At 32.5% G+C, this 17,001-nt stretch overlaps 1 protein-coding gene and 1 long non-coding RNA gene across 4 annotated transcripts in view; one reads left to right on the top strand and one right to left on the bottom strand.

Moving 5' to 3' along the window:
• Ror (tyrosine-protein kinase transmembrane receptor Ror) overlaps window positions 1-17,001 on the top strand; it is a 344,042-nt gene that overhangs the window by 292,469 nt on the left and 34,572 nt on the right. For both annotated transcript variants that reach the window (XM_012289987.2, XM_012289988.2), the window contains exons 3-4: window positions 5,970-6,180; window positions 7,614-7,773. In XM_012289987.2, coding sequence (XP_012145377.1) covers window positions 5,970-6,180; window positions 7,614-7,773 — 371 coding nt within the window. The remainder of the gene's footprint in view (window positions 1-5,969; window positions 6,181-7,613; window positions 7,774-17,001) is intronic.
• On the bottom strand, window positions 157-16,706 carry LOC143265939 (uncharacterized). Of its 2 annotated transcripts, none has more exons than XR_013040711.1 (2): window positions 16,468-16,706; window positions 157-456 (listed from the first exon to the last, which is right to left on the bottom strand). It is a non-coding gene; the product is annotated as an uncharacterized LOC143265939 (long non-coding RNA). The 2 variants fall into 2 exon arrangements; XR_013040712.1 differs by lacking the exon at window positions 157-456 and adding an exon at window positions 16,212-16,400.

Below are 17,001 nucleotides of genomic sequence, written 5' to 3'. Positions count from 1 at the left end.
GCGAAGGGATTATTTTTTCAAACATCCGAGAATAATCTTTTTGGAGCTGATAATTTGATAATCCCTTGATGACGATGGAGGAAATTGAACGAAACGTTAGGTAATTGAAAACACTGTGGGTTGTAAATGGTGTAAGGTGATTATTATACCTTAATATTATAAAACAGATGATACATATTTTATTAAAATACATCCTTTTTTAATTACTCTGTTAGTATCTCAAGAAAATGTACTTTCATGTTCAGTATTATTAAATGAAGTTCTTAATTTTTGTAGTTTTCATAAAAATATTTTTACCTTTGTAATAAAAATATCAATTATAGTATATATATTAATGCTTTTTCCACAACTGGTACGCATAACCTATTATTGACTGCCACACAAAATCTCCTTGCAATCTTCTGAATTCCAAAGCGTTCATAAATATTCTCAAATCAAGTAAAGCCACCATCACATCTAAAAATAAAATAAAATAGCAATAAAATATCAGTTTATCCCCGAGTCAGTCCGATGAAGTACAACAATAAGCCCACACGGCGTGAAAGAAAACGAGACAATAGGTTCACCTAAATGCGCAGATCGACTTCTCGATAATCCGACGCCTCGTCGATGATTTGCATGGCGACTTTAAAACGTTGTTCCCGTGTCCGGGGGTTGAGGGACAAAACCGATCCCTCGAGCGAGGCTAAACGTTGCATTATTTATAGAAACCCCGCGAACGCCTAATCCCTGTCTGAGACGGTCTTCTGACTGCTTAAAACCGGCAGCGAAGGAAGTGACGTAACATGCTGGGCGCGTCAAAGTGCTAACGATTCGACGACCCCGTCTTAACAACGTTTTAACACCTTTCCTCCAGTAGAACCGGAACTTGTAAGCATGCTTTTGTACGGATTTCAATTTCGCGTGGGTAACAACAGCCTGAACGATTGCTTCTGATTGGGGATGATTCATGAATTGTTCGATGTCGCTGTAGTTCGATGACCGAGAGTGAAATTTAGAGAGCGATTTTTAGCTTCGGGGTTTGATGGGAATTATGGGGATTTGGTGCGAGTTACAGGATTCGATGCGGTGGATACACTTGTTGTACAGGGTGTCTCACAATTAGTGTAGGTCGAATGAGGGGTAGCTGACGCGATTCTGAATAAGATTTCCCTTTGCAGAAATGGGGTTTGAAGCTTCGTTTTTGAATTATTAAGGAAAAACGCGGAGCAATCAGAGCGCGAGTACGCATGCGCACACGCGTCGTATTACCACGCGTTGGATTGCTACGCGTTGAATATTCACACGCTGGATTACTACGCGTTGGATATTCGCACGCTTCTTATTGCTACGCGTTAGATTACCACACGTTGCATTAGTACGCGTAGAATTACCACGCGTTGCATTACTACGCGTTGGTTAACTACGCGTTAGATTTCTACGCGTTAGATTCCTACGCGTAGAATTACCACGCGTTGTATTACTACGCGTAGAATTACTACGCACTGCATTACTACGCGTTGGTTAACTACACGTTGGATTTCCACGCGTTAGATTCCTACGCGTAGAATTACCACGCGTAGTATTACTACGCGTTGGATTATTACGCGTTGAATATCCACGCACTGTATTACTACGCGTTGGATATTCACACGCTGAGTTACTACGCATTGGATTACTACGCGTTGGTTAACTACGCGTTAGATTTCCACGCATTAGATTCCTACGCGTAGAATTACCACGCGTTGTATTACTACGCGTTGAATTACTATACATTGCATTACCACACGTTGCATTACTAAGCGTAAAATTACCACGCGTTGCATTACTACGCGTTGGTTAACCACGCGTTGCATTACTACGCGTTGGTTAACTACGCGTTAGATTTCCACGCGTTAGATTCCTACGCGTAGAATTACCACGCGTCGTATTACCACGCGTTGGATTGCTACGCGTTGAATATTCACACGCTGGATTACTACGCGTTGGATATTCGCACGCTTCTGTTATTACCCGTTGGATATTCACACGCTTCTGTTACTACCCGTTGGATATTCACACGCTTCTGTTACTACCCGCTGGATTACTACTCTAAATCCCTAAATTTCCAAATCTCTAAAGCCCCAAATCCCCAAATTCCCAAATCTCCAAATTTCCAAATCTCCAAATTCCCAAATCTCTAAAACCCCAAATCTCCAAATTCCCCAAATTCCCCAAATTCCCCAAATTCCCGAATCCTCAAACCTCCAAATGCCCAAATCTCCAAATCTCCAAATCTCCAAATCTCCAAATTCCTAAATTTCTAACTTTCCAAATCTCACATCCCCAAACCTCCTAAATTCCCCAAATTTCTCAAAACTCCAGTCCACCTCAAACGTCTCAAATTCCCAACTTTCCAAGCAGCTCAAAGCCTCTACTACCCAAACTCTCCACACTCGACAGTTTCCAAAATCGTCTATCCTCGACACGTCATCCTACCTGAACATGCATCTCAAAATAAATGTATTCAAACAATACTTGGATCGAGGAAGAATTGATCCTGTAAGATCCTCGGAGGGCTAAAGCCCTGTGTCGCAACAACGTCTAGCAGAATCTCTGTCAGTTCTCTCCCTCGACATCCCCTTTCGTAGAAGGGGTTCCCGAGAATCGGTGCATCAATATTAATGGAGCCACGTGGCGTTCAGGAATAATGTAGTTGGCTGAAAGTCGTCGACCCGTGTACGCACGATATCGTAACCATAATGCCCTCGTTACGATCGGTTACGACACGTAATTTCAATCACGTTTGTCGCATTATCGCGTCGTTACATGCTCGTGCAAATCGAAATGTTTCTCGAAAATGTGTGATTCGTGCTTTACCTTGTTTAATGTTTGGAAAATTACTTGGTGGGTAGACAACATTAATTTTTATAGTTTGATAGTTAATTTCATTATTTTGTAATTTAGGGGTGGTGAAATGTAAGTGTTTTTAGGTTTTATGTCATAAAATACTTGTTACTTATCAAATGTCTATTATCAAATGCCACTTATCATAATTACCTATCAAACGTCATTTATCAAGAGTCACTTAACAAATGTCACTTATCAAATGTCAATTATCAGCAGCCACTTATCAAATGTCAATTATCAGCAGCCACTTATCAAATGGCACTTATCAAATGTTACCTATCAAATGTAATTTACCAAGAGTCACTTAACAAATGTCACTTATCAAATGTCAATTACCAGCAGCCACTTATCAAATGTCAATTATCAGCAGCCACTTATCAAATGTCAATTATCAAATGTCAATTATCAAATGGTAGTTATTAAATGTCAATCGTTCATTTTGAAAGTGGTGCAAGTTTATTTTCTGTTATTGCGAGATCACCAATACTTTCATTATCCAAAAGTTAGAGGATTCAAATTAATTTAACTATAGATCTAACTATAAACTTTTAACTACCTGACTATATATTGATAGATAGGTTTTATCAGTTGTTATAGTTCATCTGACTTGCACTTTCAAAGCAAATGCCTCACATACATCATTCCCAAAGAAACTGTCGATAAAAACGATCGCCATCTTTCGTCTCAGAGTTCTTCTATCTTTCATCATTGGCTTAATCAAAATTCCTTCGTCAATCGAGCAAAAGTTTCAGCGAACATCGCAGATAAAACTCGACTCCTTTAATGATCCCTGTTTCGAAGTTCCATTGTTAGCGAGCCAGGTTGGATGATGAAGCGGGTCCAGCGATCGATCTGCATGTGGGTGGAAACACAAGCCTCCAGGGTATATCCACGGTATATACACACGGTGTGGGATCGTGGACCCATAAAAATCTACCCAGAGACACTGACCACTTTCAACCATGGGATTCGAGACGTTTTAAACCATCTCGGACTGTGATGGAAACTTGAGATATCCTGTTGCAATTTTTCGTGACGAATCAAACTCGTACAGGGTTACTCAAAATTGATGTTTATATTTCATGTTCACAAAATGCACTTTTTCAATTTTTATAATTACATATTAATACGCTAAATGAAATACTTAATTAGTTTCATTGAACTTTTGCAATACTAAAATTTTGAATCAGTCGGTTATTTAAATATTCTTAATTATTTTTTAGTTAGTCAACTTTTTTAACTGTTAGTGTTAGAAATAAATACATTCAGTGAAATGATTAATCAAGTCAATTGATTCTCTAGTGTTAAAGTAATAAATTCTTCGTACTTTTGCTTAATTAATTTTCAGACATTGTGTAGCATAATTCATATAATTCACATAATTTACATAATTTATATAATTCACATAATTTACATAATTTATATAACTCACATAATTCAAATAACTCAAACAATTCAAATACCTGAAATAATTCAAGTAATTCAAATAATTCAAATAATTCAAATAATTCAAATAATTCAAACAATTCAAACAATTCAAACAATTTAAACCATTCAAATAATTCAAACAATTCATATAACTCACATAATTTACATAATTTACATAATTCACCTAATTCAAATAACTCAAACAATTCAAATACCTGAAATAATTCAAGTAATTCAAATAATTCAAATAATTCAAATAATTGAAATAATTCAAATAATTCAAATAATTCAAATAATTCAAATAATTCAAATAATTCAAATAATTCAAACTATTCAAATAATTCAAACGATTCAAACAATTCACATAATTCAAACAATTCGAACAATTCGAACAATTCAAACTATTCAAACGATTCAAACAATTCACATAATTCGAACGATTCAAACAATTCACATAATTCGAACGATTCAAACAATTCAAGCAATTCAAGTAATTCAAATAATTCAAATAATTCAAATAATTGAAATAATTCAAATAATTCAAATAATTCAAATAATTCAAATAATTCAAATAATTCAAATAATTCAAACTATTCAAATAATTCAAACGATTCAAACAATTCACATAATTCAAACAATTCGAACAATTCGAACAATTCAAACTATTCAAACGATTCAAACAATTCACATAATTCGAACGATTCAAACAATTCACATAATTCGAACGATTCAAACAATTCAAGCAATTCAAACAATTCAAACAATTCAAATCATTCACATAATTCGTACAATAACTATAATTAAAACATAAAGAAACAAGTACTGAAGCACTAAAGAAACCATTTTACCGTGCACCACATTTAATAACAGCACAAAACAATTAAAACAAGAAATAAACGTTTGCAGTAATTAAAAAGGGGTCATTTTTGGAGGATCCTGTACAGGATGTTTTGCGCTTGTAATACATGTCGTAACAAATTCCCAGCCATCGCAGGAAATATTTTGCCCGGACGACACGGCTTACACGTTGTAAAAATGCGAATACAAGGTATAATAATCGTTGAATTTTCATACGAGCTGCCTGTCTATGCCTGCAATCATGCTAAACGGGGCATGTAAACCGGCAGTCGATAAAAAATTTAACTCGCGTCCTGAACGTTCTTTGGTCAATTTCTCGTGACAACATGTTGCTCATACATTTCAATGAGAATTACCTAACGGGTGTACTGAAAATTTACATCCAGTGATTTAGCGCCGTTTAAAACGGTTTAGTTTATTTGTTTTACTTGCACGGTGGTTTTCGTTGCTTCTTTTGCAATACTCTACGGTTTGTAGGAAAAAGAGGTATTCAATGTTTATTAAATTTGCTGTCATTTATCCAAGGCATTTTTGTCATTTTTAATAAATATTTATTATCAATTATTATTATTAAGTTAGTCAGTTATGAAAATTTTTGACATTTTGGAGAATGAAGTACTTTCTGCAACTTCTGTTTATAAAAATTATGAAATGTAACTGCAAAATATATTTAACTTTATGAATTTTTAATAGTGTTGTCACAAATATTTTGATTAATAAGTAAAATTCAAAGAACTTGTAAATTTTATTTATGGTTAGGTTATGTATGAAAGATATCAGAAATTTTGTGATAGCAAGTTTCCTTTATTTTACAGAACCGATATGGAGGCTGTGTCAGGGGCCAAAAGTGGTACATTAAAGTTCATACGCACATTATCGAATATTTCGAAGGATGCAGGCGGTGTTGCACACATGCGATGCGAGGTTGTCGGTGATCCTCCACCAACGAAGATAAAATGGTTCAAAAATGAAGCACCTCTCGAAGAGAAACGACCAAAAATCACTATCAAGAAGATACACGCGCAGGTAAAGAAAAATTACATCTACCTTCGATAATTTTAATATTACAATATTTTTATAAAATTTTATACAATTTATTTTTCGAATTTTTATGCTGTTGTTGAACTGTCATTCAAATTTCGCGCCAAAGAGGATGTAGTAAAATATAACGATGTAATATACACTTAATAATAAATTGTAACGACGTAATATGCACTTAATATAAATTGTGATGACCTGGTATGCAGTTAATACAAACTATGAAAACCTAATATGCATTTAATATGATCTGAATACCGTTAGTAAAAATTATAACATATTAGTGTGTACTCAATATAAATTGTGTCGATCAAATATAGTATTATTATAAATTACGACATGAAGGTATAATCTACTGTTATCTTTAGCAATTTTCTAAAAATATTGCAGTAAAAAATAAAGAATGAAGATGGTTTTTACAAATTGACTTAAACTAATATTTAAATTTCACGCCAGATAAGAATAAATTAGAACGATCTATGCAATTAATATAAATTGCGAGTAATATACACTTAATATAATCTGTAATAACCTAATATGCATTTAATAACGATTAAGTATACTGTTGGTAAAAATTGTAACAAACTAATGTGTTCAATATAAATTGAACGACTTGATGTATTGTTGTTATAAATTATTATAATTGTAGTAACATGAGGGTATAATACAAGGTTAGTTTTAGTAGTTTGCTAAAGATATCGCAATAAACATATGTAGGAAAATGAAGATAAGAATGTATTTTATAAATTGACCAGAACTAACATTCAAATTTCGCGCCAAATAGGAGAATAAATTGTAACGACCTAATAAGCAGTTAGAATAAACTGTAACGATCTAATAAGCACTTAATGTAATTAATAAACGAACAGTATGCACTTGATATAAATTATAACGAGCTAATATACATTTTCATAATAAATTATACTAATCTAATATAATATTAATACAAATGACAATTTAACAATATAACAACTGTACTATTTACTATTTATTATTTATAATAATGTACTATTGTCCTTATTAACTAGTAAAAAATATTGTAACATACAAACATGACAAACTAACATAACCTGAATTTAATACTTAACCTAACCTTTCGTTTGGCGCCAAATTCAAAGCTTGCGTTTTACTACTTGTCGAATTTCACAATATACAGCGATTTAATAATAGAAAACTTAGTATACTATTTCCTATTTACAATAACTACTATTTGTCTTTAGTAAAAAATATTGTAACAGACAGGAATGACAAACTAACATAACCTGAATTTAATACGTAACCCAACCTTTCATTTGGCGCCAAATTCAATGCTTACGTTTTAGTATTTCTCAAATTTCATAATATATAGCGATTTAATAATAGAATTTTGATTTGCAATTAACTTTTTAACTAATAAATGCTTCCATTGTGCTGTTACAAAGACACACGAGCATGCAGCGAAAAATATCGCCGGAAGTCGCTTGAAGATTATCAACCTGGACGTATCGGATGTAGGATTCTACACTTGTCGAGTGACAAATGGAAAGGATCAGATACAAAGCGAGGGTACTCTTCGCGTAGATTCCTCCAAGAGCAGACACGGTGAGTGAAATGTAGACATTTATCTGATCAATTATTTTAGAGAAAGGATATATTACCAAGGTTATCCTTTAGTGGAGGACCTTTATCTTCTACGTTTTTTAATTACATCTATTTTTTAAATTACCATTGCATCCATTTTTAAAATTATCAAATTGTTGAATTTAAAAATTTTTATTTTCCAATTATGAAATTGTTACATTTTTAAATTTTAATTTCTCAATTACTACATTATTAAATTTAACAATTTTAATTTCCCAATTACCAAACTGCTAAATTTTTAAATTATCAAATCGCTGAATTTAAAAATTTTTATTTTGCAATTACCAAATTGCTAAATTTAAAAATTTTAATTTCCTAAATACCAAATTGCTAATTTTTTCAATTTTATTTTTTCAATTATCAAATTGTCCGATTTAAATATTTTAATTTCTCAATTACCAAATTGTTAAATTTAAAAATTTTTATTTCTCAATTATCAACTTGTCAAATTTATTAAATTTTAATTCTCCAATTACCAAATTGTTAAATTCAAAAATTTGAAGATTGAAGTTTTGGAAAATCAGAAAATAGAAAATAAAAAATGGGCAAAGGGAAAATTAGAATACTATTATTCTTGAAAAGTATCTCATACATGCTACCATCTTTAATACTAATTATTTGCAATTGAATTAATCGAATAAATAAACCTAGAACCTAAAATACTAACCTACATAAAATAAAATAGAAAATAAAACCTAGCTAATAAAATAAAAACTAAAATTAACAAAATTAACAAATAGTTCACAATATTCTCCCAACACAAAAATTTCCCCCAAAATAACTTCTAAAATCACCAAAAATATATCTAGCTTCCCAAAAACAACTCAAACAAGCTAAAAATAAATTATTCTCAAAAAATTTCAATAAAAATGAAAATAGAAGAAAGAAACGAGTATACGTCCATAAGAAAAAATGTTCAGCTACATGAAATAACTGGAATCCTTCATCGTGGCATTCGAATTAAGACGAGGAGAAAACACGTTCGGATCTCGGCCAAGTGTCCTCGATGTCGAGGAAAAGCTTTTCCTGATCCTTGCCGGAGACGAACGAAATATAGGAAGCTTTAGCGAGAGATCGTAAAACTGTCAATTCGACTCATCGAAATTCCCCTTTGACGTCTGTTCGCCGGGAACGTGAGGAGAAATTGATTCCCTCGGGTGGTGTGATTCTCAGTGGGGGAATAAGGAACCCACTAACGTTTCTGCTTTCACCAGTTTAATCCATATTGGTCACGATAAAATCGCTTAAAAAATTCTACCATACATTCTACCATACGTTTCGTTCGATAATTTCCTGTAGGTTTATTCACTTTGGGTGATGTTCATTAATTTTTGGTACGAGATTTATTTATTAGTTATATTGTTATTTAGTGATAATATTTATCAGTATTTGTCATTATTTAGTATTACGGATGGAGATTTTTAATTTTAGAATATTTTCGAATTTGCAGGTTTCTAATTTTTCAATTTCTAAATTTCCAATTTCCAATTTCGAAATTTCCAAATTTCCAAATTTCTAAATTTCTAAATTTCTAAATTTGAAAATGTCTACATTTCCCAATTTTCCAATTTCTGAATTTTCCAATTTTTCAATTCCCTAATTTCCCAATTTCCCATTTTCTAAATTTTCCAAATTCTCAATTTTCCAATTTTTCGATCTTCCAATTTTCTAAATTTCTAAATTTCTAAGTTTGAAAGTTTCTACATTTCCCAATTTTCCAATTTTTCAATTCCCTAATTTCCCAATTTCCCATTTTCTAAATTTCCCAATTCTCCAATTTTCCAATTTTCCGATCTTCCAATTCTCTAAATTTCTAAATTTCTACATTTTCCAATTTTCCAATTTCTACATTTTCCAATTTTTCAATTCCCTAATTTTCCAATTTCCCATTTTCTAAATTTCCCAATTCTCCAATTTTCCAGTTTCCACATTTCCAAATTACTAAATTTTCAAACTTCTAAATTTTCCAATTTTTCAATTTCTAAATTTCCCAATTTTCCAATTTTCCAATTTCCCAATTTCCAAATTTTTAAGTTTCTAAATTGCTAAGTTTGCAATTTCCTAATTCTCCAAATTTCTAAATTTCCAAATCTTTGCGTTTCCAAATTGCTAAGTTTTCAAATTTCCAATTTTCCAACTTCACAATGTCCCAATCCCCAAATTTTCATATTTCTAAATTTCTAAATTTTTCAATTTCTAAGTTTCCATATTCCCAAACTCATAACTCTCCAAATCCTAACATTCTCAAATTTCTAAATTTTCCAAATCTGAAATTTTCACATCACTCTAACCTAAAACCTTCCAAATCTTCTAATTTTCAAATTTTCCTCATACATAAAACTTAATTTTCGCAATATTCAAGCGTTAAACTCGAATTTACGAAATCGCCTCTTCTTCGCACATCGCATTGGTGTGAGAGAAACGACTCGATTTTCGTAAATTCGACTTCAACGCTTGAATATTACGAAAATTAAGTTTTTGCGAGTACAGCGGCCATCAGTGGACTTCCTTACAGGCCGCTCTGATCGTTTTAGATAGTAATAAATACTCTGTACAGAATAAAGTCGAATTTTCGAAGGTGCATGAGTGAGATAGACGCTGATCTATGCAAACAAGATGGCCGCCGCGGGACACTAAGCGTGTTATTTTTATTTGTTATATTCTTAACAAAAGAAAATACAGTTCCTATGTAAAAAAGAATAATCTCGTTAGTGAAAAGGGTAAGAGCCGTTCAGACTCGTATTACGGGTGATGCCATAGTTAATTCAGCCTCATCCCATGACCCACGTCGTTCCTCATAAGTCGGTATTCAACCGGGAAAGTTTTCAGCGTGTCTCGACGCGGAATTTCGTGCGAGAAACTTTCTCAAAAAGCTCTTGTGCCCGGCGGCGATGAAACAAAACTGACAGCGTTCCTCTGACGAAGTTACCGGGCGACACCCCTAACAAATTCTAATCTAATCGGGGCCGATGCGCGAAGAAAACCCTCTTCGACCAACCCCAACCCCCTCACGACCACCCTTTTTCGTCCACCGATGGCCGACTGCTCAACGACCCTTCGCCAACGAGCAACTTTAATATTAGCACTCTGCAAGTCAAACTCACCCCCTCTGTCGAGGATTCCAACTTCTTTTCGTCCTTCTTTCGCCTTCGTCTTCTTTCGCTTTTTATCGCGGACTGGCGTGACAGCGATTCGGAGATGACGAAAATAGGAGGAGAAACAGAAGCAGGGTGCAAGGCTGCCTTTTTGTTGGGAAATGAACGATTCTTTTCTTTTAGGTTTGGTAATTTGATGATGGAATTTGTGACTTTGGAAATTTCGGAGGTTTTGGAAGTTTGAGAAATTTGGAAGATTTAGCAATTTTAGGAAATTTGAGAATTTTTACAATTTTAGGAAGTTTGACAATTTTTACAATTTTAGGAAATTTGAGAATTTTTGTAATTTTAGGGAATTTCAGAATTTTTGACAATTTCAGAAATTTGGGAGATTTAAGTATTATGGGAAATTTGGGACATTGTAGATTTTATAGGATTTGTGAATTTTGAGAAACTTGGAAATTTGTGAATTTTGAGAAACTTGGAAAATTGTGAATTTTATGAGACTTAGCAATTTGGGGAAATTTATAAATTAAAAAAATTTTAAGAATTGTAAGATTTAGAAAATTTGAAAAAATTATAAAAGTTGAGGAAAACTGTAAATTTTAAGAACATTAAAAAATTTGAAATGTTTAGGAAATTCAGAAAATTCAGGAAGTTCAAAAAATTCAGAAATTTCAGAAAATTCAGAAAATTCAGAAAATTCAGAAAATTCAGAAAATTCAGAAAATTCAGAAAATTCAGAAAATTCAGAAAATTCAGAAAATTCAGAAAATTCAGAAAATTCAGAAAATTCAGAAAATTCGGAAAGTTCGGAAAGTTCATAAAATTCACCAAATTCACCAAATTCACCAAATTCACCAAATTCACCAAATTCACCAAATTCACCAAATTCACAAAATTCACAAAATTCACCAAATGCTCCAAATTCACCAAATTCATCAAATTCAAGAACCTTGAAAATTAAAAAATTTCACTTTAATACATTAAATTTCCAAAATATTTAAACTGAAACATAAAAGTTTTGAAAGCACACTATTAAATTTTGTCACACCTTCCCGTAAAAGCAATATAAACAATAGCTAATATAATAGTGGCTTCCTTAAAACTTCGTTTGACGTTCACAAAACCCGATCAACATAGCTCATAGTCTCTTTCCCATTCCCCTCTGATGTTTAATTTCAGGGGTGAGAAGTCGAGTTAATTAACACGATGCTCAATTATTCAGGGCAGGCGTAATAAGCCGTGTCGAAACTGTTTGCCGGCAGTACACGATTGGAACGAGTTTGCCAGCCTAACGGGGCTTTTACGGGAAGGTGTTGTTTTCGGGGTGATGTTGACCCATCTAAGCGGCACGGAACGTAATGATTCGTGAAATAAAACTCAACAAACGTTAAATTTAAACGATCGATAAATTAATCTTTGGTTTAATAGGAGATTAAGTCGAAAATATTCGACGATAATTTTCGTTATTTTATTTTTAACGGAAATGTTAGGTTAGGTTAGGTTATTAAATTCAAACAACGATCGATAAATTTATTCGTTAATTTAATAGGAAATTGAGGCAAAAATATTCGACGATAATTTTCGTTGTTTTGTTTTTAACAAGATTGTGAGGTTAAGTTAGGTTAGGTTATTAAATTCAAACAACGATCGATAAATTTATTCGTCAATTTAATACAAAATTAAATCTATAATATTTGACGTAAGTTTTCGTTATTTTATTCTTAACAAAAATGTTAGGCTGGGTTATTATATTAATCGCCATTTTGATACAATACCTAACCTAACCATATACGTATTTTTTGTATAACAATTTTTAAATTTTTATTTTATTTTAAACAAGTCTTTACTTCCTTCTAATAAACCTATTTTAAACCATTCGAGTTAAACATTTTTCTAAAAAAGAAAAGCTTTTTTCCTACAAAAAACAACTTCATCTAAAAAATAATCATCCTAACATTTCTAAAATTTCATACCTTCTTTAGCGAGGGACGTGTTAAAATAATTTCATTCCAGAAAAAAAATGAATTCGTAACAAGAGAATGATAGGGAGATATTTAAATAACAGGGTAGGCAACCCTTTGCCATCAGCGATTTTCATTTTTTCCACCTTTGTGAAAACCTTTAGGGCTATTAGGGCAGGTACTTCGCGACTTTTTTTCTGCTCCGCAACAACGAGAGGACATAGGGAAGAGAGAAAATTGGGAAAGGTAAATGGCTGCACTAAAAGGACGTCTGACCCCCTACGTCCCTAATTCACTTATCCGTGTTGCCCTCGGGTTTTTAACGAACAGCACGAACACTTAGTTATCCCTGAAACCCTGTCAGGCAGGTACTTGGTGTTTACTTAATCTCTGAGACTCCTTGGAGATCGACTTTTTGGGATATGTACAATTACTTGAATTTTAACCCCTTGTTAGGTATGTTGGAGACTAATTGGTATAATATTAAAATTTGTTATTGTATTCTACTGTATTTATTGCAGGTTAGGTTGTATGGGTACAATAGATACATTGTACCTATTGTATAAGTTAGGTTGTATATTGTATAGGTTAGGTTGTAACTATTGTACTTATTGTATAGGTTAGGTTGTAACTACTGTACTTATAAGGTTAGGTTGTAACTATTATACCTACAAGGTTAGGTTGTAACTATTGTATCTATTGTACAGGTTAGGTTGTATCTACTGTATAGGTTAGGTTGCATTCTATGGATACAATAAATGCAATATTAAAGTTTGAAGGTTATGTCAAACTTTATGTCCGAATTTTGTATTCGAAAATCTCGACAATGGAAATTATAATTCGACTTGAACCACAAGTTACATTAAAACTTTTATAAGATATTAATAATTGTATATTAAAATTTCTAATAAGATTTATTACGATTAGAATGCGAGAAATTTTCAACGGTGAAATGTTCTGAATTGACTGCAGTCTAATCGTAACCTCATAGATGACCACCATTTTTCTAACCTAACCTAAGAATAATATACTAAAATACTATTATAAGTGAGAATAATAAAATTTTAATCCTAACCTCATAGATGACCGCCATTTTCCTAACCTAACCTAATAATATAATCTACATAACCTAATAATAAAATATTATACCTGAGAATAATAAAATTCTAATCCTAACCTTCCAGATGACTGCCATTTTGCTAACCTAACCTAATAGTATAATCTACATAACCTACTACATAACCTAATAAAATATACCTAAGAATTAGAATTAGAAGTTAAAATTTAGATGAAAAACCTTGTAAATAACGTACAAAAATATTTTTGTATGTAATAATACCTTACAATAATTGCACTGACATTTCCGTCGGCAACAGAACAATCATAAAAGGATATTTAACGAAATTTGATAGGTATTTCCGGTTGATTCGATTAATTCACAATTACACTGGCCCCGGCTGATATCGACTCACTGTCGGATCCTCTTTCGCTTCGCTGAGCCTTATTACGCCTTCGTCGCGGCCGAATTTTAATTAATTCCAGAATTATTAATCTACGCGGCCAGCTGGCAACTTTGATCCGACCATTTTTGCGGAAATAATTGAAAAAGTTTCCGTCAAATGCTCTTCGACCAGACACGATTCGGTGATCGATTCGATCGAAAAATTATTGCCTTAAATTATGTTAACCTCGTTACTACTTTTCGACATTTTTACCTTCACTTATAAGCGATTTTTTTTTTTATTTAAACCCTTGCATAATTTATTTATCATAGGTTATTCAAAGCTGTTAATAGAATTCTAATAGCACAAATGAAATTCTAATTAAAAATTATTTAAAATTTGCTTAAAAATTATTTAAAATTTGGTTCTTTCGCGAAATCTGATTTTTAGACGTTTCATAAATAAATTAGTTAACATAATAAAATTAATGAAAGTATGTGAAACTAGTATGAAAAAAATATTTATAAATATGCAAAATGTGAAGCACTGTATTAATCACCTGTAATCTTTGATTTTACAATTATTTTAATTTCTACAACTCTGTTATTTAATAAATAGCTCAATTTTGTGCTGCTTCAAGTGCTAATTGAATTCCTATTATTTAATAAAAATTTTTGCATTTTTGCAAAGGAAAGAATTGATGAGAATAAACTACAACCCCCTTCAGGTTACACCAGTTGTGAGTCACCTTGTATTTTCTTCCACACAAAGTCCTTGTTTTCCCAGCAAAAATGTTACAAAATTGGCAGTAAAATTGAAAGTAATAACAGAACGTGTTGAACATTTCACACGGTTCGTGGAAGCATCGAAGGTGCTGCAGCGATCAAGTACAATATAATAGCTCGAAAGATAAAAGGGAGGAGAAACTTGGAAGGTGTAGAAAGCCTGAGAAGTAGTTTGAAACTGTACAGCTATGTAATCATATACAGATAAGCGTAGTACGTATGTATTCGCGGGTAGTATCCAAGATTCTATCGTTGCAGCAGCTGCAACGTAAGAGGATGTGGTGAACCTTGGTGAAAAGCCTCCGCGCCCGATTCCGTCGTGATTTCGTTGGGTTATTTAGTGGTGGCGAGAGAAGGGTTCTCGGGAAGTTTCGGTTCGCGATATCGAATCGTCTAACACAATGATACAATGAGAAACTGCCTTCGGTCGTCGTACTACGATAGCTTTTGTCCAATTTCAGAAAATAGACGGGCCGACGGCGATATCGTGAGAGTGGAAAATTTTGAAATTAAAAGGTGACGGGAATCATGTATGCTGGAATGACATGCGATAGGAAGTTCATTTTTAGATGTTGTGTTATTGTATAATGTGATTAAATTTTAAATAACGTTTAAAATATTCAAAGTTAATATTCATTAAACATTGATGTTCAAATAATAAAGATGTTCATAAAATATTGATGATTTTCAGACAATAAATTTATTCATACAAAAATTGATGATTTTTAAATAATGAACATATTCAAAGAAAATTGATGATTTTTAAATAATGAACATATTCCAAGAAAATTGATGATGTTCAAATAATGAAGATGTCTATAAAAAATTAATGATTTCCAAACAATAAAAGTATTTATAAAAAAATGATGATCTTCAAATAACAAAAATCCTTAAAAAAATACTTCAGATAAATTTTGAAGTTTTAAAAGAAATTAATGTTCAAATAAACCTTGAGGTAAATTTTCAAATTTCAAAGTAAAATAACAAGTATTAAGAAAGTTCAATTATTTTTAAAACACCTAATAAAAATTTTAAACTTATTTTAAAAAAAGTATTTTAAAAATTCTACATTAAAAATAAGTATACATACTTTTATTTTAAAACCAAGTATAAAGAATTCTTTTATTTTTAAACCGTAACGAAAGGTTAAATACAATCGATCGAAGGAGTAGGCTGAAGCGGAGGCCCAGTTATCAGCAACGAGTCAGGAAAATCGGATAATTGATGGTGTTCCGTGGCTCCGGAACACAACAATGCCCAGTGCAAAATACATTTCCCGTAGCGGGCTTTAACGGCTATCTACGAAATATCGGCTACGCTTGCAAACCAACCACGATTTACAGTCAGGCACGATTAAGTAGCTTACCTGGAAACTCTGTGCCATGCCAGAAACTTCCTCCAGGAAGTTCGTCCGCTGCAACTTGCGACTGCATCGTTGCCTGAATGCGTTAATCGAAGGATATTCGGCAATAAGACGAGAGAGATTGCTCGAGGCAACGGGATAGTTCGGAGATTTCAGAAATCGTTGTTAACGAGCTGCTTGCGAGACACGTCGATATTGGTTGCTGGAACAGGTCACATTGATTTCATTTATACATATACATATTCTCAAAATGTACCGTGCAGAAATATTTAAATATATGGAAGTATATGGAACAATAATAAATAGTTTCAATTTGATAAATTTTGTGTTTAAAATACCCTCAAGCATTGTAGATATTCTATAAGACCTAACCTAACCACAAGTAGTCTTTGATTAATAATAGTACTTTTGGTACATTAAAAGCGTAATGTATTATACAGGGTGTTTGGCTACTGGTGGGCATAATTTTAAGGGGTGGTAGCTGGGGTGATTCTGAACAACTTTTTCCTTTACCAAAATACTGGTTAAAGCTTAGTT

Source organism: Megachile rotundata, chromosome 15, assembly GCF_050947335.1.
Source record: "Megachile rotundata isolate GNS110a chromosome 15, iyMegRotu1, whole genome shotgun sequence".
Lineage (NCBI taxonomy): Eukaryota > Metazoa > Arthropoda > Insecta > Hymenoptera > Megachilidae > Megachile > Megachile rotundata.
Note: the sequence above shows the minus strand (reverse complement) of the source record. Positions and strands in the feature narration are given on the sequence as shown.